Source organism: Dermochelys coriacea, chromosome 17 (assembly GCF_009764565.3).
Source record: "Dermochelys coriacea isolate rDerCor1 chromosome 17, rDerCor1.pri.v4, whole genome shotgun sequence".
Taxonomy (NCBI): domain Eukaryota; kingdom Metazoa; phylum Chordata; order Testudines; family Dermochelyidae; genus Dermochelys; species Dermochelys coriacea.
Genome location: NC_050084.1, coordinates 11,290,546 through 11,318,152, shown reverse-complemented (window position 1 = coordinate 11,318,152; position 27,607 = coordinate 11,290,546). Strand labels below are relative to the sequence as shown.

The following is a 27,607-nucleotide window of genomic DNA, read 5'->3' as shown; positions in this document are numbered from 1 at the left end:
ATTTTCATATCTTAGCCAAATTACACCCCAACAGCAGAGTGCCCTTAAGACTATGCTGGGTATTGGTTCAGTAGTGTCTCTTACTGAATCACAGCACCATTTCTTGAAACGTCAGTGTTTGCTGGAGGTTTCTCATCCAAGCACTGCTCAGGTCTGAGCCAGTTTAGAATGTCAGATGTGACGGCATCGCAGCTCAAGGGGAGATGGGTCTTAGTCAAACCAAAATATTTCAGCGACTTTTTGTAAAGTATTTGACCATTTAGGGTAGCACAGGAGAAAAGTCCATTTCTGAAGCTATCTTGACTAGCCTTTAAAAGGAGCCACTTTTGATCCAGTCAAGGAACTTTCAAATGGTCAAAACAAAGAACTGGCTATTACTTAAATTTTAGATTAAAGGCTTGCTGCATCTTTCAAGGTGTAAAAGTGTGCTTCAGCAAACAGTTGCTATATAAAATATGAAAACTCAAAAATAAGTATGAAAGGGCAATCCGCTTTGATTAGGGAGGTGTCTGTTAAAAATTCAAACATATAGGCATGTGTATGGAAGTTAAAATTTGCATTGATGTAGTTTAACTGGTAATACAAAATGATGCCATACAAATAGAAAGCCTTTGTCTCTTAAGGTGAAGTCTCTAACTCTCTCTCACATTCCACTGAATGCATCCGATGAAGTGAGCTGTAGCTCATGAAAGGTTATGCTCAAATAAATTTGTTAGTCTCTAAGGTGCCACAAGTACTCCTTTTCTTTTTGCGAATATAGACTAACACAGCTGCTACTCTGAAACCTCTCTCACTCAGAGTTTCTTACCCACACCAAGACAGACAGACAGACAGACACACACACACACACACACACACACACACAGCTGTGAGAACACTAGGTGAGATCTGGAGCTATGCTGATTAACATCAGCTTAGGGTCTGGTTCATTATTCTTAAATATATTTCAAACAAGAATCAATAAACAAGAATATGCTTATAAAGGGATTCCCACTTACCCCACTAAAAAGAAATGTAACAGTTAATGGCTAATTCCCTATTGCTGATCAAGCAGAGCTGTATTATTACTTGCAGTATTATTTATTGTATCAGCCTCTTCAGCTCCTCTCCAGTCTGAATGTAACCTGATGTTATTTAATACTTGTAATCGCAATCATCGTTACTAAAAGTTAATACTAAATAAGCTTTGAAGAAGGGTGGTTTTATGGTTGAGGCACTGGACTGGGACTCAGGGGATCTGGGTTCAATTCCCAACTCTTCTACACATTGTCTCTAGGACTTTGGTCAAGTCACTTAATCTCCCTTTGCCTCAATTCTCCATCTGTAAAATGGGGATAAACCATTCCTTTCTCTCACTCTTTGCCTGTCTTATCTATTTAGATTGTTTTGGGAACGTCTATTATTGTGTATTTTTACAAATGCAGCTTAGGAAGTGTAAAGGAAAGGTTTTCAATCTTGGTCACCAAAAGTTGGTTCCTACATCTCTAGATCAACATTTAAATAAATGGCCTGATTTGTAGAAGCGCTGATTGCCTGTGGTTTATATTGGCTCCAGGTGGAGACATGAGTACAGGTGAATAAGCCCGTCTGCGCAGGACGTGGGGTTTATTTTCCTTGCTTCCTGAGTCCAATATGAGCACCTGCTCTGGAGTATAATTCCCCTGTGCATCAAGTTAAATCCTGAGTAAGATCAACCATTCCAATACTCCAAGCTGTCCTGAATCAGGAAGTGTCTCACCAGTTTTCATAAGGGGGCTCTGCGAGGCCCCACTAACCTGAAGCACTACAGCTAGAAGAATTAGCATATCCCAAGAGCGAGTCTCTCATGATTACACAGCACATAAGGGTACTCCTGGGATGATGCATCTTAGGAAGCAGTGTGCCTGAGACATACCTCTGAGTCTCCATTCTTCTGCTGCTTCCTCTTGCCCCTGGGAGCAGAGAGACTGGTGGAGAAGTGCAGGCCTATACCTGCCATAAATTCTTACCACCGACCCACATGTTGGCTCAGCTAATCTGGCCAGTGAGCCTGGGGGCAGAGCCAACATTCTGACCCCCTGCTCCAGAGTTGAGGTAAGCAGGGGAGTGGCTTTGCACCCAGACCCAAGGTTCTTACCCCCTCTTATTCCCCATGCACAAGTATGTAGGTCACATTACAGTTTAGACCACAAATTGGGCCAGCTAACATTTCCTGCACTCTCTGTTCATTTCCCATGTATCCAAGCAGTAATTCTGGGGAAGGACACTGACCCCAAAATGGCTTTCCTTCTGTGGTTAGGCAGAGGTGAAAGAGTCTCTTCTTGCAGTGTTGCCAAGCAACCTTATGTTTGGAGGCATGAGGTAAACACCATTTTCAGAACGGTCTGTCTCCTCTTTAATATATGCATGTGCTTCCCCCTTATGAATTCAATTCTAAATTCCCTTTGTTATCGGAGAAAAGTTAAAAGTGCAGTGAAAAATCTCTCGTTACCTCTCAGCACAAGCTTCTTGACAATGAGATACTGTCATTTTTCTTAAGTCATAAAACACAGCTCCCTTCAATGTCTTCTCCCTGGAATCATCACTGAAGCATCCAATGTAAGTGCCTAAAGTACATGAAATAGCACAATAGTTAGAGATAATCTTACATTCTGGAACATTCAACTGAAAATTCAAGGTCCTTAGTTATACGTGGCACTTTGCTGTTTGCTCAGGTAGTAGCAATATGTTTGGTAGCCTGGGCTGATACATAGACAAGTCGTGTTGACATTCAACTCCTCTAAGAAATCTTTTGTTACTAGGGGGCAAAGTTAAGGTTGCGTGAGATGGGCAAAGTAAGGATGGGGCTCACCACAGAAAGGCAAGGAGATAGTTGTGAATGCTGGTGGGAGTTATATCTGGTAGGGTATGTGGGGAGTGGACAGGGGAGGGAAATGTAAGAGAAAAGGAAACTTATCCACATATATTATTTTAAAATATAAGATCCTGATGTTTTTCCTAGACCCTTGCACACACATTTACTCCCTTCTGTAGTTCCTTCTGTCCATCACCCATGGCAACAGAGCCCTCCATCCATCCTGATCACCATCCCTGATCCACCTTTCTATGTCATCCTGTCTTGAGTCCTCATCACACCTCCACATCTTCTGTCCTCTGCCCTGTCTATGTTCCCAGTACCCTATATCCTCTTCCATGCAGCCCTATCCTGCATCCCTCCTGGGGCCAGGCCAGGGCCAAGTTAAGCCCCCAGCGCAAGTTATGGCAGCATCTAACTTGCACCTGGCTGTAACAGCCCCCACCAGCCAGAAGCCACAGTAGCAGTCACAAAGTGCAACAACGCTCCACCTTCTTTCTATAGCTAGCCCACCTATTTAGGGCAATAGTGTTGGCCATACTGGTCCTTATGCCTCCCTGGGATTCCCCTTAGCCAGGTAAGCTAGCTCTGTAGTGGCTTTGGGCCAGGAGACCAGCTCAGAGCAGCTGCAACAATTGGTCAAGATATGGCCTATGACAAGCCAACAAAATGAGTTAGGAAAAATGTTCAGAGTGAAGGGAAAGTATATTTTCACAAATATCATGATTTGGAAAACCCTTTTTGGATTGTTAAAAAACTTCCCTGAAAAACTCTACCCTGGAATGAAATGAGGTGTGAGAAGTGTCAGGAAGATGAGTTTCTTTCTGAAATAGGTAGGGATGTATTGAAAACTCAGTCTGTAGTGGAAAGAAGAAAAGGAGTACTTGTGGCACCTTAGAGACTAGTCTCTAAGGTGCCACAAGTACTCCTTTTCTTTTTGCGAATACACACTAACACGGCTGCTATTCTGAAACCTGTAGTGGAAAGGTAACTTTAGCTTTACCTATGGAGCTGTCTGTCTGTCGATCCTATTGAACCACACCTCCTCTCCCATCGCTGTTATTGAGACCTTTGAAATACACCTGGCTTTACTTAGCGTTTGAAAGCAAAATATTTCAGTTAGCTTATCTCCTATATTAAGCATCTTGTCTTTTCTATGTCAGTAACAGACTACATGAAAACCATGTGTAGGCTGTGATATACGGAAAAGAATTCCCCACCAGAAGAAATATGGAGAGGCTTTATAACGTACAGTGGAGTCATTCAGGTATTGGAGTCATCAGGTATAAAGGATGAGAGGAAATTTGATTCTGGAATTTGATTCCTATTAAAATATAAATATTAGAGGATACAAGTATCATGTGATCTGTAGACAGGAAGGGAAAATAAGATGAGAATTGATAAAAACCATACTAAAGAGTAATAAATAACACTACAGGGTGGGGGGAGTTACTCCACAGTCAAATGGAGAATTCAGAGCTAAGAAGATAAATCCAACATTCCAATGGCATAAACACCACAGTAGTTTCAAAGAACTGCACATTGGTAATTTGCAAATATGCAATTAGAAAATCCGCAAGCTGTGAATAAACACCCACAAAAAGCTGTTAATGAGATGTGAGTTATGCACCTGGAATAAGAATTTTTTATATTTCAGTGGGGACTTTTGACTTCAGGGGCTTGAGTCCACCAGTTGCTGCTGAAAATGTAACATGGGTTCATGTCAAACTCAGAGATAGCGAAGAGAATCTAAGTTAATGTAAATTATACCTGGTTTTAGCCCCATGAGTAATTTTCATCCCTAAAGACTACTATAATTCTCTTATCTACTTATCAATATCTGCCTTAATCCTTATATGATCACTCAGACCACATGACCGTAGAATGCAATGGTGTTTCAGTGATAATGTCTGTCAAATAGGGAATAACATGAAATGGGACGATAATTTCCGATGAAGCCATATGATCTCTTAAAAAGTATCCTAGAAATATGCATTATTATTAGCTGGATATATCTTCTACTGCACAGCCACACACCATTTATTATTATTTGTATTAGAAGTAATACTTAGGAGCCCCATTGTGATAGGTGTTGTACAAATACCCGGAAGAGACATTCTCTGCCCGGAAGAGTTTAGAATCCTAATAGACAAGAAAGTTAAGGATGATGAAGGGAAACAGAAGTGGAATGACTTGACCAAAATTACGCAGCAAGTCAATGGCAAATGTAAATTACAGCTGTGTGAATAACTGATTTTTCAGTTACCGGGCAATTCCACAAAAATGGGGGGCGGGGGGAGATGAGGGAGGCATTGCTGAGTTGACCCAGATCTGACATTTTTCAAAATTTCTGTCAAATTGGGGAGGAAAAAAAGTTTTGAGTCAAACAGAATGTTTTGTTTTGATTTTGAGCTCTTCAAAAAAAACATTTTAAATAATAAAACAAATTTGGAAACAAAGTCATTTTTGAATTAAAAAAATACTTCACATTTTGTTTTGACAATGTCAGAACAAAATGTTTTGATTTTGTAGAGGGGAATTATTGGGGGTGGAGTTTAGACACAAACAATTACACATATTCTATAAAAAGAAAGGGAGTACTTGTGGCACCTTAGAGACTAACAAATTTATTAGAGCATAAGCTTTCGTGAGCAACACTTCATCGTAATGCATCCGATGAAGTGAGCTGTAGCTCACGAAAGCTTATGCTCTAATAAATTTGTTAGTCTCTAAGGTGCCACAAGTACTCCCTTTCTTTTTGTGAATACAGACTAACATGGCTGCTACTCTGAAACATATTCTATATGAATCTATATTTTTTTTTGCCAAAAACAAAAAAAGTTTTGTCAAAAAATTTTGCTGACCCCCTTTTGGGAATAGAACCACATCTAGCATCCTATACACAACATGACATTGCCTTCCCCTTTTAAATCAAAACTTTTCCAGCCCTACCAAAGTTGAGGAGACTGTATCCTTTGAATAAGACTTTAAGAGCATCCCGGATGCTGTGATGATCTTTATAGGAAAGCAGACCTTTTGCTGGTTCTCTGCACCAGGTAAAATTTCCCCCTCAGAAAATTATTTTTTTAAAAATGATCCAGGTGTATTGTGTTGTCAGTAATTTCACACCAAGGTGTCTTTACAATCTAAATGGCCAAACTGTTGCTCAAGAAACTCAGACTGGGATTTTTAAAGGTGCTTAAGTGAGTTTGGCCCATATCTCAGTAGGTGCTCCAGTCCAGATATGGGTTTTAGGCCCATCCTTTTGAGGATCTCGTCCTGGGTGTCTTATTTCCTTAGGGTAAAATTTTCAAAGGGTCTAAAGGCCAGATTTTCAAAGGTATTTAGATGCAGCTAGGTGCCTAGTGTGACTTTAAAAAGCACTTAAGTACGTTATGTGCCTAACTCCCATTGATTTATAACTGATAACTCCCATAGCCTAGTCTTCCTTTGAAAATCCCTCTTTGCCCTGAAAATCTGACTCTTTCAGGACCAAAATAGCTTTGAAAATCTGGCCCTAAATTACTTTTGAAAATGGGATTTAGGTGCTTTTGAAAACGTTACCCTTACAATCCTTTGTAAATCCTGGCCTTGTTGAACTATGAGCTCTTCAACTGATTACATTAAAATACATTAAAGTTGAAATATCCATAAACTTAGTTAATGCCGGTGCCAGTACCAGCCATTAATCTAGTGCCCTGCTGATGTTATAATTGCGAATTGAAAGGGAGCCAAGAGATTATTTATTGCTGTAGCTCACTGGATTAGGCACATTTGAATATGCATCATTTGAATATTCAAATGTACATGAAGTGACAATATTAATAACAGCATTGTTAACAAGCCTTTGGAAATTACTATCAATTAAAAATTAAACTTTTCCATGTATAGAGTGTGCTGTTTCCCCCCCCTCCTAGTAAACTTACTGGCTCTTTATTTCATTATGGATCCCTTCCAAGATATAATGAAATACTTAGTGATTATAGTGCCTGCTGAAGTTTCAACTCTACATAGTGATTTCCTTTCAATAAAATGTCACATCGCCTTAAAGTGGCTGTTTTATTTGTATACACCTCCATTCTTGGCTTCATACTGATAGCATGTGGGCTTGCTCATATGTTTAGCTGATGTGTCCACCCCACAACTGCTCAAGCATAGCATTTGAATAGCTAGTTAGTCAAATCCTTGGTGAGCATACATGGCAAACCTTAGATACTTATTTATGTTAGGTACTTCTATGGTCCCCGTTATTGTAGTATTTGACCACCTCACAATCTTTAATGTATTTATCCTCACATCACCCCTCTATTTTCCCAATCTGTAAAATGGGGATCTCAGGCACTAAGTAGCTTGCTGAAGGTCACACAGGAAGTCTATAGTGGAGCAGGGAAATAAACCAGTATCTTCCAACTACCAAGCTAGCACCTTACACGCTAGGCCACCCTTCTCAGTTCTCCAATCAGTCTCGCCCTCTCTTCACCTGCACCAGGGCTAATCTGCAACAAATCAATTGAAGTCAAGAGAGCTAGAACAGCGTACAGCTGTCGTAAGTGAGAGGAGAATCAGAGCTATCATCTTAATAGCTTCTTCCACCGTCCAGACTTTAAGTCATGGGGCGTGTGAGCATTTATCAAAGCCAGCAAATCAGGTTTATTTCAGAGGGAACCTTGAAACTCATCAGAATTATATGGGGTGTAAAAATGTGCAGCATGAAAGTACAAATCATAGGGAATCTGGATGAAATGAATATAATGTGAACCTGTTCAATGAAAGTCTCTTCCCCTCCCCTCAAATCTCATCACATGATATAACAAACCTGTCAAGCCCGTGTACTGGATGTGCTCTTGCCTTGCTAAATCACCAGTCATCTATTGGGTGAGCAAAAGCAGGGTATGTACTGTCTTTATGATCAAAAAAGAGATCCTTTGAGTTGTTAAATACTAACCTTCCAGGTGACTCAGTTGGTTCTTACCAACAATCATCCTTTGGACCGAAGTACATTAAAGTATGTGGGAACCAATGTTAGGGAAGAGTTATTAGCTGAAAAAAAATTGATTCATTCCTAAGTGTTTTGGTACATTCTCAGGTCAGTCACAAGTTTGAGTCAAACACAAGACACGTAAGGAATAGCTTGGCTTTGTGTTTCTTGCTAGTCTAGGAGTTTCTGTTGGTCTGAAGTCCACAGTCTATGGACACAGTGCAGTCTACTGAATCTCACTTAGGGCTGGTCTACACTACTGCGATAAATTGTTCGAACGTACACAACTTCAGTTACATGAATAACGTAACTAAAGTCGACGTAGTTAGATCCACTTAGTGCGGTGGCTACACTGCACTGTGTCAACAGGAGAGTGTCTCCCATTGACTTCCCTTAGGCTTCTCGGGGAGATGGAGTACACAAATCAATGGGAGAGTGCTCTCCCATTGATTTAGCGTGTCTTCTCTAGACCCATTAAATTGACACTCGCTGCATCGATTGCAGCAGTGCCAATCTACTGGTAAGTGTAGACATGCCCTTAGACTCCATGTTATTTAAATTGCATAAACCCTTATGATCTTTGACGCCCAAGCCAGTTAACTGTGAAGTTTTACTCCATAAAGCCCTGAGTCCTGTTAGAATCTGGTTCTCTGTGAGCCTGAGAATTCCATCTGCAATACTTCGATCCATCTATTCTTCACCGTTAATCGTAACTTCCTGTCTCAATTTCAAAAAATGTCCACATTGGGTGCAGCCAATAGGCATCTTTTTGTGGGGAATTTCAGACAATATTATTTCTTTGGATTACATGCTCTTCATATGGTTGATTAATGTTGGTAACGTAACATCTAGTTATTCGGAGTCCCTTTCCTCTAGGTCTTTATTGGTCAGGGAATATGCCAGAAGACCACAGCCTTTCCCAGTTCAGTCTAGAGCTAGTGAAGTTTAGATGGGGTCATTAATACCCGTGTCATGTTGTTGTGGCAGCCTTTGCCACTATTTCCACATACATAGGCAAGACGCGGCTCCTGTCATTGGGTGTTGAAAACTTGCATTCACTTTTACAGCATCCTAGTGGACTTGCTACAGATGACTACAATTAGCTCAACATATAATGGTACACGTAATGGCTGTGCTCTTCTTTTATCCTGTAGTGACTTGGTACCAGTCACTCAAATCCTTCTGATTATTGTAATTCCCTAATAGGTCTTATGAGCAGGGCTTCCCTATCACTTTCAGCTTGTTTGGAATGAAGCAGCATGTTTGATCACATTACTCCTGCCTTACATCTGTTTAAGGCTGACTGTCTTTAATGCAGCTGACTGAATCCATCTTATCCTGTTCTTTTGTAGAGGCCTTGGCTATATTACAGTCAACTCCCACTGAAATCAGTGGGAGTCTTTCCATGTACTCTAATAGGTTTTTCAGGCCAGCTTTTCAAAGGTATTTAGGCACCAAAAGATGCAGATGGGAAACGAATGGGATTGTCAAAAGTGCCTCAGCAGGTTAGAGCCTAACTCCCTTTGAAACCAGTGGGGGTTAGGTGCCTAACTTGCTAAAGCACTTTTGACAATCCTACTTTGGCAGGTGACTATCTCTGCTGTGGTGGACTGTAATGTGTGAAACCTATTCTCTAATAATGCACCCTTGTCTCAGCATCCATGCTTTCATACAATCTCTCACTTATTCCCGCAATAGGACTCTTCAGTGGGACTGTGCAAATCACTGAGCAGTGCAAATCACTGCATTTTTTTCAGTTCAGTGGCTGAAACACAAAAACAAATCACAGAACAACAACAAAAACATTTTTCCACCAAATGCATCCGATGAAGTGAGCTGTAGCTCACGAAAGCTTATGCTCTAATAAATTTGTTAGTCTCTAAGGTGCCACAAGTACTCCTTTTCTTTTAACAAAAACATTGTTTCAAATCAAACTCAATGTTTACTTCATCCCAAGAGAAAACATTTAATTTTTGTTTTGTGGTGTAGTCTGTTTTTGTTTGTTCGTTTGTTTTACCTCTTCCTTTTTTAAAAACAATTGAGGTAAAATTTGAAACGAAAAGTCACTGCAAATTGAAAAATCAAAAGATTTTCTTTCAAGAATGTCAAAATGAAACATTTGGGGATTTTTTTCCAGTCAAAATGATTTGGTGAATTCAACATTAATGCATGAAATATTACAGTTCACCCAAATTGGTATTTTTCAATGAAAGCAAGTTCCATCCAAAAATTTTTGCCCAGCTCTAAGTATGACCCTTTGTTTAAATCACTTTGTTTTCTTCTCCTCTCTTTCTGTCACACACTATAGCTTCAAGAATAATATTTTATGACCTATTGTTGATATTCTATATAAAATTATTGTGACTTTTACTATGAATTTTCAGGCCGCATCCTGAGCCTTTGGCTGGGGCTGCTCTAAGAATATGAGGCTTGCAATTATGAAATTCTGGCTGTGTAGTGTGTGTGGGGAGGGAGTACAGAGCCTTCATTTAAAGCTGGCTAAAATAGCAGCTCCACGCACTAGAGAGAGTGCAAGGTTTCCTCAAGGTCACACAGTGCCCGAAAGTGGGGAAGAGGGTACAGCAAGACACGGCTCCATTTCCCCTCCCTCCATGCCACACCAGCCTGTGGAACCAGACAGTCACATGGGGAGGGTGTACCCCTTAAAGGGGAGTAGCAGTTTGCACTCACTCTCACAATGCACCAGGGAGGTCAGAGAGGCAGAATGATTTCCAGTACCCTTACTGTGGTCATGCAGCTCTGCACTGACCCAAATGCTGGGCTGGGCCTTAAAGGTACAATCAAGCCCAAGGAGACTAGTCTGTTTTACAAAAAGAGAAAATATAAGGCCTGATTCTGCTGTGTTAACTCATGCTTTGGTCATGCCTGTTTTCCCACTGAATTCAATGGGGCAGCACATGTATGTTTTTCTCAGCATGAGTTAGGGTGGCACAATCAGGCTCACCATGAGGTGAATTTAGTTTATATCAATCTGATGACATTCCATTTAGACTATTATTAAACCATGAGGTGAAAACACACAATCTTGTACCCTGTGCTTTGGCTTCTAATTCACAGCATTGATGCAATGATGTACATTCCCCTTTCAGTTTACTTTCATGTTGTTATGTTCCAGCAAACTCTTCTAATACCCAGGAAGAGTTCAATCAGTTCCAGGATTTTCTGTTCTTTCGTGATGGTCCTGGGAGGGGAAAACCAATTTAATAATTTTCATCTCCACTTGCTTGAAGGAAGAATAAAATAAATCTGCGCTATACAGTCCAACCCCTGAGAAACCATTCACAGAAGGCCGCATTGGCAGCAATATATTTGTACAGACATAGGAGAATCTACAGCTTTACATACATGAAGGAACATTCAATCATAGAGTAGGATTATGATTGGTGAACAGCTTGTAAACATTTCCTCATTTATGATCAGATTCTGACCTCCTTAATCACACATTAAGCATTTTTTATCTCTATGAATTTCCATTAAATTTAGTGAGACTACTTTTGGAGTAAGGTACTACTCAAACAAGTGAGGATTGCAGAATCCTAAATATTTTGGGCTGTTATACATATACTTAAAACAACAAGGAGTCCTTGTGGCACCTTAGAGACTAACAAATTTATTTAGTCTCTAAGGTACCATAAGGACTCCTCATTGTTTTTACTGATACAGACTAACACGAATTAGAAGACTCTGAAACCATACATATACTTAGTTTGTATAAAATGGTTTGTAAATGCTCAAGAGCTAATACAGAAATACATTCCTGTAAGGAGTCAGAATACCTCTCACATGCTTATGAATGGTATCAATCTTTGCCTGAAACAAAGTCCTATGTGACAGAAAATTGAAGTTGCGAAAAGTCCTTACCTTTGTTTTCAGCTGTAAGTTGCATCACCTTAGATCCCGTTGCTTGCATGGATTCTTGTTCATTAATGAACCTGTGAAACCATCTTCTTCTTAACTGTCTCAGTTCTGAGTTCCGGGATATTAGCCACCGTGGCCCGTACCTCTGATCTGATGTTGGGTCATGGAGCACATCCATGTCCACCAGAAGCTTAGAACTCAAACGAGGGTTTTGCATTGTTCTGGTATCTAGGATTCCGACTCCTATCACCATGTCTGAAACCGGTGAGACCTGAATATTCGAGGTCCCACGTGTGCCTTGTTGGATAACCAAGCGGGATCGCTGCAACAGGAGAAGGCTGCCAGCCATTAGGTAAGCTGCTGTGAGAAAGAAGAGCAGAAACTGGGTCCGCCGAAGAAATTTCTGTAGTCTGAAAAAAGGTTTGGCCATACCCTTACTGAAACTGGGCACTTCACGCCTTCAGAACGGCCCCTGAATCACCGTTTGAAATTGTATTAGTTCCTCCCATAAGTTCATCCCATCACTTTAATGTATCCTCCCCCCATAAAAATTGTCTTTTTCAGTAGCAACAGCAACTACAATGACATCATGCTTTATATCCATAGAACTGTGGGATTTCTGGGCAGCTGATCTGGTTTAGGTGAACTTAAGAACAGTTCCATAACTGTGGCCAGTTGCACTTCATAACATCACATTCCAAAAGGATAGGAAACCTGAAATATTAAGAAAAATAAAGTTGGCTCTGATCCCATTAGGAAACACTTACCATGTTGAGTTCCTTCCCCCCCTTCTTTATTTTAGCTAAATGTATAAAGACAATAATCCTGGTAGAATGACTGATTTAAAAAGGATCCAGTTACAGATTTCTAATTTTACATTTTTCTTTATTTTAAACTTGAAATGTATAAGAAACACCTGCATGATTAGAATATTCTCCTCAGGATGTTTGGAACAGTAAGTCCTTTTATTTCCTTTGGTAAATAGCTGACATCTCCGGTCTTTGTTACTGACTGGAACCAGGTAGTCACAATATAGACATCTCTATAGGAAGATATTACTGGATACTTTCTTTTCAGTGTTACAGTAGCTAAGCTACAAATCTAGATCAGAAGAAAATAGCAGTGTGGGTGTATGGTGAATAAAAACAAAATGGCATCAGCTCTCAAAGGATAAGAGAATAATTCTTAATCTCCATGAATCACAATAAAATGAGGCTTTATGCTGGAAGGATAGTTCCCATACATATATATAGAGAGAGAGAGAGAGAGAGAGAGAGTGTGTATTTTTGTGCCTTGCAAACTTAAAAGAAAGCTAAAGTTTCCACTAATTTGAATCTAGTGTATGTTTCTATATACTTTTGTGTGAGTGGGTGTGGATGGGAGTTTGTATATATGTATAGGTTTTAATTTAATGGAATCTTATATTTTCTTTTAAAGTTTTCCAAATATTTCTAGACTATTTTGGGGCTTTGCCAGGCTTTTAGTTATGCTGATCTACACAGTGACGGGATTGTCCAAGCAAGAAAAAGCTCTTTTATGCTCTAGGTAACCTTTAACCTTCTGGAACAAATAAAAATGGGCATCTTGCCATATGTTGCCTGAGTTCCTGGTTAATCACTCCTCTGTGGAACCATGAAAGCACTGAGAAAAGATGCAGTTTGTTCCAGAAAAGAAAATATTATGGCTCTTGTTTAACTTGCATTCAGAGCACCCTCAAAACCAGCATCAGGACAAGGAAACTTGCTGTCCAGTCATATCCATTCTTTTCATAACATTCCTCCACTTTTTGCAGTTCCTGATTAAACATCTGAGGATGCTTCTATATACCTCTTGCTAAAACATATATGACCATGTAAAATTTATCCTTCATTCTCTTTTTTGCTTAGTTGTGTAATCTCTTTGCTTATTACAGTTCATTTGATCATCTATTCTTTTTGTCCAATCCCCTTTTAGTCTGTTTTTCCAAAATAGCAGATTGGGTTTAGGAGAAAAGGTCAATACATTCCAATTTTGCAGATTAGGCTGACTAGGTTTTTGATGACCTGATTTAGAGAGCTCTTAATTTAAAACCAAAGTATCCAATTCTTAATCCCACAGGACTGAGTAGCATCTGAAACGTGGGATAAGATTTTGCTGTGTTCATATCTGCCACTCCATTTTCTTCAAACGTCAAACTTCACAAGCAATTCTCATTTTCTCACCAATAATAACTGTGGAACTTTGCAGCTCACATCCATAATTCAGCTGACAAACTTTTGAGAGATTCAATGTGTTCCAAAAGGCACATCGTATTTGATAAACTATTTAAGGCCAGATCCTCAGCTGGTGCAAATCAGCATGGCTCCATTCAGTAATGCTGATTGAGACCAGCTGAAGATTTGACCCTTAATATTAAGTTATTTAACATCTTTGATCAAAAACGTTGAGTGCTCAAATGACAATGGGGTTATATTAATACTGAGATTAATAAAAGATTATTTATAATAATTACATATTGCAGATTATTACTCTTATAATTATGCTGAAATTAGACAAAGGTTTTTGACCGGGAGAGGAGTGATATTCTGGACCAGCTTTCCCAAGGGAGTAGGGGGCCCACCTGTGACAGCTATTCGCAAATATCTCCAACAGCTGGAGATGGGACACTAGATGGAGAAGTTATTGAGTTATTACAGAGAATTTTTTCTCTGGTGTCTGTCTGGTGGGACTTGCCCACACACAGAGTGTTTAACTGATCACCATATTTGGGATTGGGATGGAATTTTCCTTTGGGTTAGATTGGCAGAGACCCTGGGGGCTTTTTCACCTTTCTCTGCAGGATGGGGTCTTGGTCATTGCCTGGTTTGAACTAGAGAAAATGATGGATTCTCTGAAAACCTGAAGTCTTTAAATCAAGATTTGAGGACTTCAGTAATTCAGCCAGAGGTTATGGGCCCATTACAGGAGTAGGTGGTACGTGCAGGAGGTCCGGTTAGATAATCATCATGGTTCCTTCTGGCGTTAAAGTCTGAGTCTATTCATAAAAAGGCTTGTCAGAATTAATATTTTTAATAATTTTGATAGATAATATCAATGTTTCTTTAAGAATTTTTGTTAATTTAAATTTTCACAGTTGTGCAAAATTGTTTTGTAAGCATTTTTTCCTATTTTTATTGATTTAAATGTTCACAGTTGCAGGAAATTGTGAGGGGTGAGACAATGGGGGGCAGATAATTTTTTAATAGATGTTGAGATTCAAAAAGTTAAAGCTTTATAACTGTTAAAATACAAATTGTCAACATCACATGTCAAATTATACCAAGTATATAACCTTAAATTAAACTCTAAGATCTCAACCCACATTTTTTTATTTTGCCCATCTATAAATTTTTATTATTATTGATGGAAATATTTTTCATCTCCGTGTGTATATACAGCAAAATTGACATTTACAAACATTTACCAATAAATCTAATTCTTCCAAGCCTATTCATAATGTAGATTTTCATAACTGCAATTATTAATATGCTATAGCATTCAATACTATGATCTCTTTATTAAGGCAATAAATATTGCCATCATATATAGTCAAATGTTTTTTTATTATCTTTTTTCTTAGCACTGAGACATGAATATATAGCTTTTTTCCATATATTCACAATACTTTTGCCCATTTTTTTAATTAAAGGTTTTGTTTGATATTCAGGAAAAGTTCCAGAAATCATTAGAAAAAATGGTTCAAATCAAGGTCCCGGAAAATGTTCAAGGAACCTGAATAAAATGCATTGCTGGGTGGAAAAGAAATAAAACACATCTCTGACAAGCACAATACTTAGTTTACAATAGGTGGTAGTTCTCTACCGGTTTTCATTCAAAGATTTCAAAGTGCTTTACAAGGGACCAATTTTACAGATGGGAAAACTAAGGCACAAAGCGGTCTGGTCCAGGTCCCAAGAGATAATTAGGGGCTTACATACCTTTTGTGGATCTGGGCTGATGTGATATGCCAAGGCCACAGGGCAGTGGCAGAATCTGGAGCAGAATCCAGGTCTCCCAGTTCCCCATTCAATGACCTATCTACCTACACATGAAAGGGAACTACCTGTTGGAAAGAGACTACCAACACCCTCTCAGCTCCCACTGAGTTGACTCAGAGGGAAGCTTTTTATTATTGTTATTTATTTACTGCAGATGAACTTCCCAAGAGTTTCACAAACATTTAACCTACAGACCAGATTTGGTGGGTGGACTGGAGATAAATGGGAGGGGTGAGTAGTGAGGGGGAGCTCAACTATATTGATTACATCTACTCTCGTGTATGGTTGCCAACTCTCTCAATTCCATCGTGAGCCTCTCAATGTATTATATTTTCGAAAAAGCCTCAGCTCAAGTCTGGTGATTACAGGAGAATCTCAACTTTCATTTAAAAAAAAAAGGGGCAATTTCTAGCCCTCACAGCTGTAGAGAAAATCTTGGAAATGTGACGCAAGTATGATTTAAGGGCTTAGAAACCAGAAGATGAATAAAATGGACCCCAAATGCATCACTCTCATGATTTTAAAGAAAAAAGAAAAGGAGTACTTGTGGCACCTTAGAGACTAACAAATTTATTAGAGCATAAGCTTTCGTGAGCTACAGCTCACTTCATCGGATGCATTTGGTGGAAAAAACAGAGGAGAGATTTATATACACACACACAGAGAACATGAAACAATGGGTTTATCATACACACTGTAAGGAGAGTGATCACTTAAGATAAGCCATCACCCACAGCAGGGGGGGGGAAAAGGAGGAAAACCTTCCATGGTGACAAGCAGGTAGGCTAATTCCAGCAGTTAACAAGAATATCAGAGGAACAGTGGGGGGTGGGGTGGGGGGGAGAAATACCATGGGGAAATAGTTTTACTTTGTGAATCCTGGACGCCCCATCATCTCAGGCATTGGCACCCTGACAGCAGGATTGTCTGGCTATGTAGACTCCCTCCTCAGGCCCTTCGTTACCAGCACTCCCAGCTATCTTCGAGACACCACCGATTTCCTGAGGAAACTACAGTCCATTGGTGATCTTCCTAAAAACACCATCCTAGCCACTATGGATGTAGAAGCCCTCTACACCAACATTCCACACAAAGATGGACTACAAGCCGTCAGGAACAGTATCCCCGATACTGTCACGGCTAACCTGGTGGCAGAACTTTGTGACTTTGTCCTGACCCATAACTATTTCACATTTGGTGACAATGTATACCTTCAAATCAGCGGCACTGCGATGGGTACCCGCATGGCCCCACAGTATGCCAACATTTTATGGCTGACTTAGAACAACGCTTCCTCAGCTCTCGTCCCCTAATGCCCCTACTCTACTTGCGCTACATTGATGACATCTTCATCATCTGGACCCATGGAAAAGAAGCTCTTGAGGAATTCACCATGATTTCAACAATTTCCATCCCACCATCAACCTCAGCCTGGACCAGTCCACACAAGAGATCCACTTCCTGGACACTACGGTGCTAATAAGCGATGGTCACATAAACACCACCCTATATCGGAAACCTACTGACCGCTATTCCTACCTACATGCCTCTAGCTTTCATCCAGATCATACCACTCGATCCATTGTCTACAGCCAAGCGCTACGATATAACCGCATTTGCTCCAACCCCTCAGACAGAGACAAACACCTACAAGATCTCTATCATGCATTCCTACAACTACAATACCCACCTGCTGAAGTGAAGAAACAGATTGACAGAGCCAGAAGAGTACCCAGAAGTCACCTACTACAGGACAGGCCCAACAAAGAAAACAACAGAACGCCACTAGCCATCACCTTCAGCCCCCAACTAAAACCTCTCCAACGCATCATCAAGGATCTACAACCTATCCTGAAGGACGAGCCATCGCTCTCTCAGATCTTGGGAGATAGACCAGTCCTTGCTTACAGACAGCCCCCCAATCTGAAGCAAATACTCACCAGCAACCACACACCACACAACAGAACCACTAACCCAGGAACCTATCCTTGCAACAAAGCCCGTTGCCAACTCTGTCCACATATCTATTCAGGGGATACCATCATAGGGCCTAATCACATCAGCCACACTATCAGAGGCTCGTTCACCTGCGCATCTACCAATGTGATATATGCCATCATGTGCCAGCAATGCCCCTCTGCCATGTACATTGGCCAAACTGGACAGTCTCTACGTAAAAGAATGAATGGACACAAATCAGACGTCAAGAATTATAACATTCAAAAACCAGTTGGAGAACACTTCAATCTCTCCGGTCACTCGATCACAGACCTAAGAGTGGCTATACTTCAACAAAAAAGCTTCAAAAACAGACTCCAACGAGAGACTGCTGAATTGGAATTAATTTGCAAACTGGATACAATTAACTTAGGCTTGAATAGAGACTGGGAATGGATGAGTCATTACACAAAGTAAAACTATTTCCCCATGGTATTTCTCCCCCCCACCCCACCCCCCACTGTTCCTCTGATATTCTTGTTAACTGCTGGAATTAGCCTACCTGCTTGTCACCATGGAAGGTTTTCCTCCTTTTCCCCCCCTGCTGTGGGTGATGGCTTATCTTAAGTGATCACTCTCCTTACAGTGTGTATGATAAACCCATTGTTTCATGTTCTCTGTGTGTGTGTATATAAATCTCTCCTCTGTTTTTTCCACCAAATGCATCCGATGAAGTGAGCTGTAGCTCACGAAAGCTTATGCTCTAATAAATTTGTTAGTCTCTAAGGTGCCACAAGTACTCCTTTTCTTTTTGCGAATACAGACTAACACGGCTGCTACTCTGAAACCTATGATTTTAAAGCTAATCTAGTGATATGTTTTGAAGGAATGACACCATTTTTGAAAGTTTGGGGTTGACAGCATTGCTGTGTCCAGCCATCAGTTGACATGCACAACAGTACGAATGCTATGCTCCTCTCCTTTTCACAGAAGAGGAGCAGAGGGGTGAAAAGAGGTACAATAATAAATCCTTATTCCCTGCAAAATAATTTAACATTAAATCCTATCTTCCTGAATCGGGTTGGATTAATAAAAACTGGGGGACTCGCATACTCTCTGTTTTAGCTTCCTTTCCCCTATTAATAGGTCTAAATAAAGAATGAACCCTGTCCATTTTTTAAAAAGTTTCAAATGTCAGAAGTGAATTTTAGCACAGGCAGTGTGATGTGTGTAAATTAGCCCCAAATCCAGTTTCCCTTAATAGAGTTGTCAGAAAAGTACATTGTAGGCAAATTACAAAAATACGCCACTGGAGCAATACTGCAAATGTACAACTCACAAAAAGTAAGTGTTTCTGTTAGTGGGAAAACAGCGGAGTGCCACTAGCAAGCATTGCCACTGACATATAAAAATGCCATTTGATTTTTCCATGAACTGTGTATTTCAGTATTGCCCGAGTAAGTCTAGAAAAACATCACTTTTAACAATTATATTTAAAAAATAAGGAATAAGAAAGACATGGTGAGATCTGCTAATTGAAAATTTGTCTTGTGTATATAAATGTTTACTTTCAACTACTGAAATCAATATGAAAAAGGCATTCCTTAGTAGCAGAAGAGTCTTTTACCCCTGTTCTCATATGACAGGGGACTTATCCTTTTAGATGTCTATTAGCACCAGATTAATTGACAACACAGATTGGTTGAATAGATTTGGGATTCCTGTTTAGGAATGCTATAATTCCCATGGCAGTCAGAAAAGGAAATCAGACTGTTAGGGTGTATAATTAATGGGATAGAGCATAATGTTGAAAATATGTGATTATGTACTTGGAGTACACCCACACCTGCAATATCAGGATCTGTTCTAATCACAGCATCTCAAAAAACTTACAGTAGAAACAGAAGGGAGGTTGAGATGGACAATGAAAATGATTAAAGAGATGGAGAAGCTTCCTAATGAAAAGAGAAATAACAGAACTGGGATTGTTCAGGGTAGAGAGAAAACATAATAGAGGCATAAAACAATGAATGGCATAGAGAAGGTAAATTGGGTGTTCTTATTTCTAATAATACAAAAACAAAGGGCTATTCAATGACAATGAAATACAATGCAATCTAGAAGAGTAAATGCCAGTGTACACAAACCATAACTTACCTGTGAAACTCATTGCCACAAGATATCACTGAAGGCAGGATTAGTAGGATTGAAAAAAGCAATAAACATTTTTGTGGCATATGAGAACATCCACCATGACATTAATTAAGATATATGAAGGGATATAAACTCCCATAATTCCTGTCCGTTAATGCTTGGTTTTGGACCAGATTTAGGAAGAAATTCCCTCTATGGATAGTCTTCCATAATTCCATGATCTTCCAGTATACGGTATCTTGTATTTCTTGAAAGTGTCTTATTTTGGCCAGTGTCAGACGTAGCATTTTGGACAAAGGAACCTTGAGTCTGATCAAGTGTGAAAATTCCTCTAATTCTAATGTATAAAAAAGCACAGCCTTTCTTACTATATTAGCAATGGGTGAACCTCCAAATATTCATAGGCCAGATTCAGATCAGATAAGTGCTGAAATGTCTGAACACTTATGGCATCTGTAGCCTATTCTTACTGCTGTGTCTGCAGAATTTTGTGTAGAATTTTCACAAGAACAATTAGTTTTTCTTCTTGCTTCTGGCCACAGTGGAATTACCATGAGAACCTTATAACACTACATTTCCCAGCAAGATACCAGAAGTGAGAAAATATCTGAACATTCAGAACCTCAAAATGGATATGGTACAAATTTGGTTCCGAAACTAGCTAAAGTCACGTTTCTTTCCACCAGGCCTGAAAATAGCCACTCAAGAAGGAGATGGCTCAAAATCATACCAGATATGTTAATTTGTTAGCAGTCAAGTCCTCCCACTCCACCCTAGTCTGGGGTGGCACAAGAGGGCTTGTGGGCATGGTTGAGAAAGAATCCACCCCCGAACATGTTCATTAATTATTTTACAATAATGCATTAATGCCCCATATTACTAGGTGCTATACATGCCTGTAATAAAAAGACCCTGACCCAAAGACCTTACAATCCACAAATCACTGGCATAAGCAGTACAATGGTGGTTGTTGCAACCCAAAGGTCACATTAACCCTGGCAGCTGGTGTTACACCTCTACTTTGCGAAAAGTGGATTCAGCTCTCCAGCTCCTGCAGACCACCTCATCCCATCCGTAAATCTCATTCTACTCAGCTCTTTAGCAGTCTAGAGGCGTCGTTCCCAGCCCAGTCACTAGAAATCCTGTACCCTTCCATGTAGTTCCCCTCGGTGTAATTCTGAGTCCTCCATAGCCATGGCCCAAGGGGGGAAGATTTGCCTCTGGGGCTGTCATGCCAAAAAGTATAACATACTAGAATTGGTGCGACTTGCAGAGATGAGTGAGTGAGACCGTCTCTGCCTTGGCGCATTTACAACCTATAAGCCAGAATTTTAATGAGTGTAAATCAATGTAGATCCATTCACTGTAATGAGGACCTGGCCCTATTAATCTAATTCCCTCCGGATGGTAGTGGTAGGCCTCTATCTTGTAAAGAGTCCTGTAGTGCTCTATAAATGTGTAATAGCAATGACATGAATAACAGATATTTTTAACACCCACACATCATTAACATGTGCACAATTAGGTGTGTTTGTTTTTTTTTTTTAAGGATTTGTATGTACTGCTTCTCCTGAATAGCTTTGAAAATGTGCTTGTAGTTAGTGTCTCCACAACACTGATAAGTTACACATAGTGTCAAGAAATGTGAGAGTACATTTAATCCCCACCGTCTCTAAAACATTCAGCACTTAGCATCCCATTGTGCCTTGACAGTGCTAAAAATCAGACCTGAGGCATTTACAGTTCTGATTTTCTTTCATGACATAAAGAATTGGATACAAGGAAAAGCAGGTTGATAATATGCTTCTAAAATGACGGCAGTTGACAGGCACTAGTCACTTTTCCTATTGACCACAAAACAAAAAAATCACATTAGGCATGCATTAGTACATTAAAAAAAAAGACACTGGAGATTCTATCCTCCCAGCCAAGGGGTAACCACAGAAATCTTTGGGGAATACTACTCACTTTTTTCAGGCTTCAGAGATGACAACCTGAAGAAGAGGCATCATTGACTGACAGGTGAATTTTGTGCCCTTTTCAGGGCTGTTACTAAATATGTTGCGTACCTCAGACTTAGGTCAATACTACAATGTAGTTAAAGAACAGCAGGATTTTACAAATGCAGAGTTCTTGGCATGAAGGTGAGGTTCTATTTTGTATCCTAAACTAAATGAAATGGGATGCCTGAACAACATTAGTTTTAGAAAAAAAACCCGTCTGTCTTCCACATTTCTCCTCTACTTTGTCAGCTCTCTTTGAAGAGAAATGTAGTCAGCTTGGAAATGATTTCAAGACCTAACAAAAATAGATTTTGGCTTGCAGCATGTCTTTTGGATATAGACGGTCATTTTCTTGAGGCTTTTAAGGTTGGGGGGAGGGTAAGGATTAATATAATGACATGTAGGCTCAATCAGAGCACAGAAGGCTGAAAACAAACTAGTGAGAAAGGGAAAAGTCACACAGTTGATTCAGCCTCATGCCTAAAGTTAAGCTTTAATTTGTGGCTCGTGTCGGGTGTAAAGCTCCAAATGACTGAACTACTCTGCAGAACATCTGTCATCACCACTACTGCAAAAGTGAATAGCAAGCTCATCCCATAGTTTCCAATATGGGGGGTGGGTTTCGTTTGAGTTGTCAGAAATCAAATGAAGGACGCACAAAGGTGATGTTTCCAACCACTCCACCCTCCCAATTTGGGGCAATGAGAATTTTCCATGTTCTCCCACCAGACAAATCTTGTCGTTGTTGCTTAGGATCAGAAATATACTGTTGGTGATGAATTTCATGTTAAAGTGGAAAATCACAACACCTTAAAATGAGCTTACAAGAAAAAATCTTGCTGCTACAGAGCATGATGCAAAGTCCACTGGCTCCCATTGACTTTGATGGACTTTGGATCAGGCCTCTGAAGAAGGCACTAGCATGGCTGTCCCAGCTGTTGCACAGTGTTCTCTGGTGGTTGATGCAAATGCAAGAAAAACAGGTGGCTTCTCCAGCACGCTTTCCTCTCTTCTTCTTTTTTTATTTAACAAAAACAAAGCTTTTCTAAGAAGAGTTACCGAAATAGCTCATTTACTTGAAAAAACCGAAGAGACAGATCTGTGGGACATAAGCTGATAATTGACTTTTCCGGCAGTTACAATATTATGTTCAGATATGACTCATCTAGAATCCAGTAGATTGGCTTTCAGAGTGCCTTTTGGTTTAGACTGATGGGAGGAGGCACTCTAGAAGTGATGGGTTTTCTTAAAGCAGAAATAGAATTCTTGCTGAAGCATTTTGGTCAAGCCTGCAGTATACCTGGCGGCAGGGCAAACTTATGACAAAGGTTAAGGACCCTGGAGGTATGACCTCAGGCAAAGTGATGATGCCCAGTAAGGATCTGGTGCTACACCACTGAAGATCATGAAAATTTTTCAATTCACTTCAATGGGAGCAAGATTGTGGTTTCGCTCATTCATGATAAGCTCTGTGGTTGGCTCAGTTCTAGGCACAAGTCAGAGTTTATACACTGAGAAAATAACAAAGTCAAGTCTCAGAGAGGCTTTTACTTGTTCAGATGGAGAGAGGGAGGGGAGATACAGGGAGGAATATAAAATGCCTCAACTTCAGATTTAAAATTCAGGGTTTTAACTATCCAGTCGGTCATTTTGGGTACATCTCCCTCTGAAATCAATGGGAGCTATTGGTTTACAAGTCATGGGGCACTCATGCCTCAGGAGCTCAGAAAGCTGGATATCCCATAAACCTAAATAAACAAAAAGGAAGGATTGTGATACAGGGACAAATGGACTTCTCTTCATCAGCTAACATAGGGCTAGATCCTTAGCTGGTAAAAACCAGTATAGCTACATAGGGCTAAATCCTACAGTTCCTGTTCACACCTAAAGTCAAAGGGATTTTTGCCTGTATTAAGATTGTAGCTCTTAGACTCATTAACATTCACAGGAATGCACTTTAATTAATCCCAGTGAACACAGTGCTCATGAGACAGAATAATAGCCTTGGTTTGAGCCTGGTTTATTGCAAACAAGTGTCATGAAAGCTATCACACACAGCACTACCAATGCACCTCAGCCCGTTCTATGTTAGTTTGGTTGCATTGTTCATTGGTTTTCCCAGCCATGTCCTCCCTTTTGCATAGCAGAAAACCAAAATCATTTTTACTTGTGGCTCAAGCATTGATCTCAATTTAAAAATATTTGGCTAACAACTTTGAACTGGTAGCAGTCCACTATTTATACAGCCTCCTAGGACCACACTCTGTCAAACACTGTATAGAGTTGACAGTTGCTAAATATTTTCATTTATTTTTGCTTTAGTAATGATGTATTTTAAACAATTATATTTAAGATCAAATTAAGGTTGCATTTTTTCCAAACCCACCCCTGGTTGCATGAGTTAGATAAAAACAAAATGTTGCTTTAAATATTTTTTAAAATATGATATTTTTAACTCTCACATCCCCTTTCCATAGAACTTAGTGTATCCTATGAGTATTACCAGTAAGACACTAATGATAATAAGAAACTCTCAATGAATTCCCATTGCAAGCTTTTGGGCAGGAAATCATTTGTTTTTTTTAAAAGTTGATTTTTTTTTCAGAGAGGCATTGATGTAACTATAGAGAGCCAGATCCTCAGCTGATATAAGATGGCATAGCTCCACTGATCTATGCCAGTTTATCTCAGATAAGGATCTGGCCCTCACACCTTGACATTGAGGTGCTAAGCACCCATAACTCCAGTTGAAATCAATGGAAGATGCAGGTGCAACACATCAGTGTGGGGTTCACTTCATCTTCTTTGTCTTAACTGTAATTATTTCTTTCCCCTTTTGTAAAAGGGCCCTCCTACCCAACTCATTAGTGAAGTTTAATCCCTGAGTAATACTGCCATGTTGATACTTTAAAGGGTGACAGATGCAGACGTAAGTCTTATGAGTAATGAATCTCAAATGAATTATTATACTTTAAACACAATATAAAGTCAGTCAGCAAACTGGAAGTGAGATGGGAGCAACAGAATTTCTCCACACAGCCAAGTGCAAATGCTGCAGCTGGCAAAGAATGCCTAAATGAGTTTACTTTTTTCCCCCTATTATTTTTGAAGTGAACAGGCTGTATAATTTAATCTGCCCACCAAGTTTATCTTAACACAGGTATCATGTTAAAGTTTTTAAATAATTCTGAACGCTGATCTAAGTAAAGCAGAAAACATTTATGCAGAGATATCAGGCAGCAAAAATGTACAAAATCCCTAAACTGTCATGTCAATGTTAAAATACATGTGTTTACACACTACACACTGTATGGAGGTGTTGGTATATAGTATACAACACAAGCAGTGTTACAATTGGTACTAAATTCATTTACTTAAAAGTAAATGGTGATGTTACCAAATAGCAACAGAGCTACAACCCAAGCGAGTTGTAAAGTCAGCATTTAACTTGTGCAAATCTGATCATAACACCTCTCTAATTGGGTAGTGCATTTATACAAGGCTAATTTGTTATCATAAGTAAATGTCAGTCAAGAGGATCATTTACAGACCATCACCCTGCCCTGTAAGAAGGCATGACGAGAGATCACACCAAAGGTAACAATAAGTTAAAGAACGTTCAGCTTGTGATAGAGTAATGACTTGGCAAGTGTTAAAATGACAGGTTTATAACATTCAATGTACTAGAGTGATATGTTGGGTTCACGAAAAACAACACTCAACACCTTTTATAGGTCAGTGATCCAATAACTTGATTATCATGGAGAATGAACCCACACCACTGTGGAATAAAAGCAGACATGCATATTCATTATGCGTGGTGTATACAGAGTATTGTGTGCCATAAAGACACATAGAGTGCATGAAACCTGTCACATACCTTCAAAAACAACAACAGAAAGAGACATCTACAAAAAGTCATCTGGAGGCTGGAAAGTCTTTTAGTACAAGTTAAATCACATTAGTGTAACGTACATCTCTTTGATGTTAGAAATTCAAAATAAGACACAGCAAATGATGTGCAATTTCTGAAAAACAATATGGTTGTGTTGCTACAGGCTGAAGTTTTCCAAGAGACTGTTGGAGAAAATGCATAATGAATAGATTTGCACTTCCCACAGAAGCTAAACATGAGAGCAGTTTCTGTGTGCAATAAAATACATTGAACTGACAATACCCTAAACGGCCGAAGTGTCATAAGAGTCGCATACCAAAAATTATTCGATTCTATTTATACGGTATAGTGGGGCTTTTGAAACTGCTTAAAGAAACAATGCTTCGTAATTTGCCTTGCCATGCTATAAAACAAACACACACACACATATGATCCATTCCTACTTTTTAAGTATAATATTTCCTACCTGCTCTGGGAAGGGCATCTCAGCAGCAAACTGCAATTTTCACAAACAATGCAGCTAAGCCCTGCATGCTTGAGATGGCATGGATAAATGTAATAAATCAAACAGACATTTGGGTCTGTAAGGTATGTTAATGCCTCAGTGTCAGCAAAAAGTTGTCTGGTTATTATTTGTGTGATGGCCAGCAGATGAATAGCTTCCAGAAGAAGATAATTCAACTATATAAGAAATAGAAGAAGAAAAACTCACCTTTCTTTTATGGTCAAGGAACTCCTATTATTATGAGGCAGAGTCTTAGACAATCCAGTGAAATATTAGAAAAAGCTGTAATGCATATCTGAAAACCTGATAAATCCTGCTCTCTTTGCCCTTCCCCACTAATCCTTCTTCTGCCTCCCAGATTTCAGTACACAGAGCTGTAATCCTCCTGAGTACCCCCTCAGTGCTCTGCCTGTATCTAAGCTCTGCACTTCAATACCTCCAGCTGTTTATATCAGTAACTAACCAAGCAGCAAGAGATCATATCCTGTCTGCACATGCTCATTGCTCACCAGTCTTTACTGCTGCCAAGCTGGGAGATCTCCAGGGTCCTAGTGACTCAGACCAGTGTTCAGGAGCTAGGATTTGAAAATACCAAAGATGTTTGTTTTTAGAGCATTGTATTTGGTGTGGGGGGTTGGGGAGGGCAGAACAGGGAGAAATAACCCATGCTCTTATGCATGTAAAACTGAAGGGAAGTAATGACACGCACAGTGTGTCATACTGTGTCAAAATCAGCAGCCATGATCTGTGTGCTTTGCTTTCCCTTTTCAAGTGAGCTGTAAAAGTTCTCCTCCTTCACATTTGTTTTATAGAAATCTATAGACTTCATTCACAGCTATAGACTTCTACCTGTAGACCTGTCCAGGAAGGCAAATAAATCTAATCATCCGCAACACAGAAGATCTAATACTATCATCTGAAGGGAGGCTTTTTTATGCCTCTTTTCCACTAGGATCAGATCTATTTTAGTGCCACTTTTTCCTAGATACATTCCCAACAGGTGAGAGAGAAATACAGGTACATGGTTCTGCAGAAATTGTTCCAACACAGGCTCAGAGATTTCAGACAGCATCTTGTTATTCAAGGCACAGGTGGATGGAAGTAAATTATTTATAAATGTGAGAGCTGAAAGACAGTTCACTGGCTGTCCATAAGATTGACTGATAGGCAGTATCATCTTCGCTGTGTATTTGGTGTCCCTTGTCCTGTTTGTTCAAATAGTATTAAAACAACACCTGTGTTCAATGAGGGATTGGGAGTGAGCTCCAAATTCAGTTCTGCACCTGGATTTGGGTCACTCCCGAATTCAAGCGTGTTTGGATCAGACCATTATAGCTGTGGACGTTACATGCAAAATTCAGATCCAATTTTGGATCTGGATTTCAAATGATTAGGGTGACTAGATG

The 27,607-nt window shown here is 39.7% G+C and overlaps 1 protein-coding gene across 1 annotated transcript in view; it reads right to left on the bottom strand.

Moving 5' to 3' along the window:
* Positions 1–26,969, bottom strand: part of WSCD1 (WSC domain containing 1) — a 59,332-nt gene extending 32,363 nt beyond the window's left edge. Inside the window, exons 1-3 of the mRNA XM_038376042.2 lie at positions 26,409–26,969; positions 11,694–12,404; positions 2,471–2,585 (exon numbers count right to left, since the gene is read on the bottom strand). Coding sequence (XP_038231970.1) covers positions 2,471–2,585; positions 11,694–12,120 — 542 coding nt within the window. The 5' untranslated portion in view covers positions 12,121–12,404; positions 26,409–26,969. The remainder of the gene's footprint in view (positions 1–2,470; positions 2,586–11,693; positions 12,405–26,408) is intronic.
* Positions 26,970–27,607: the final 638 nt, after the last annotated feature.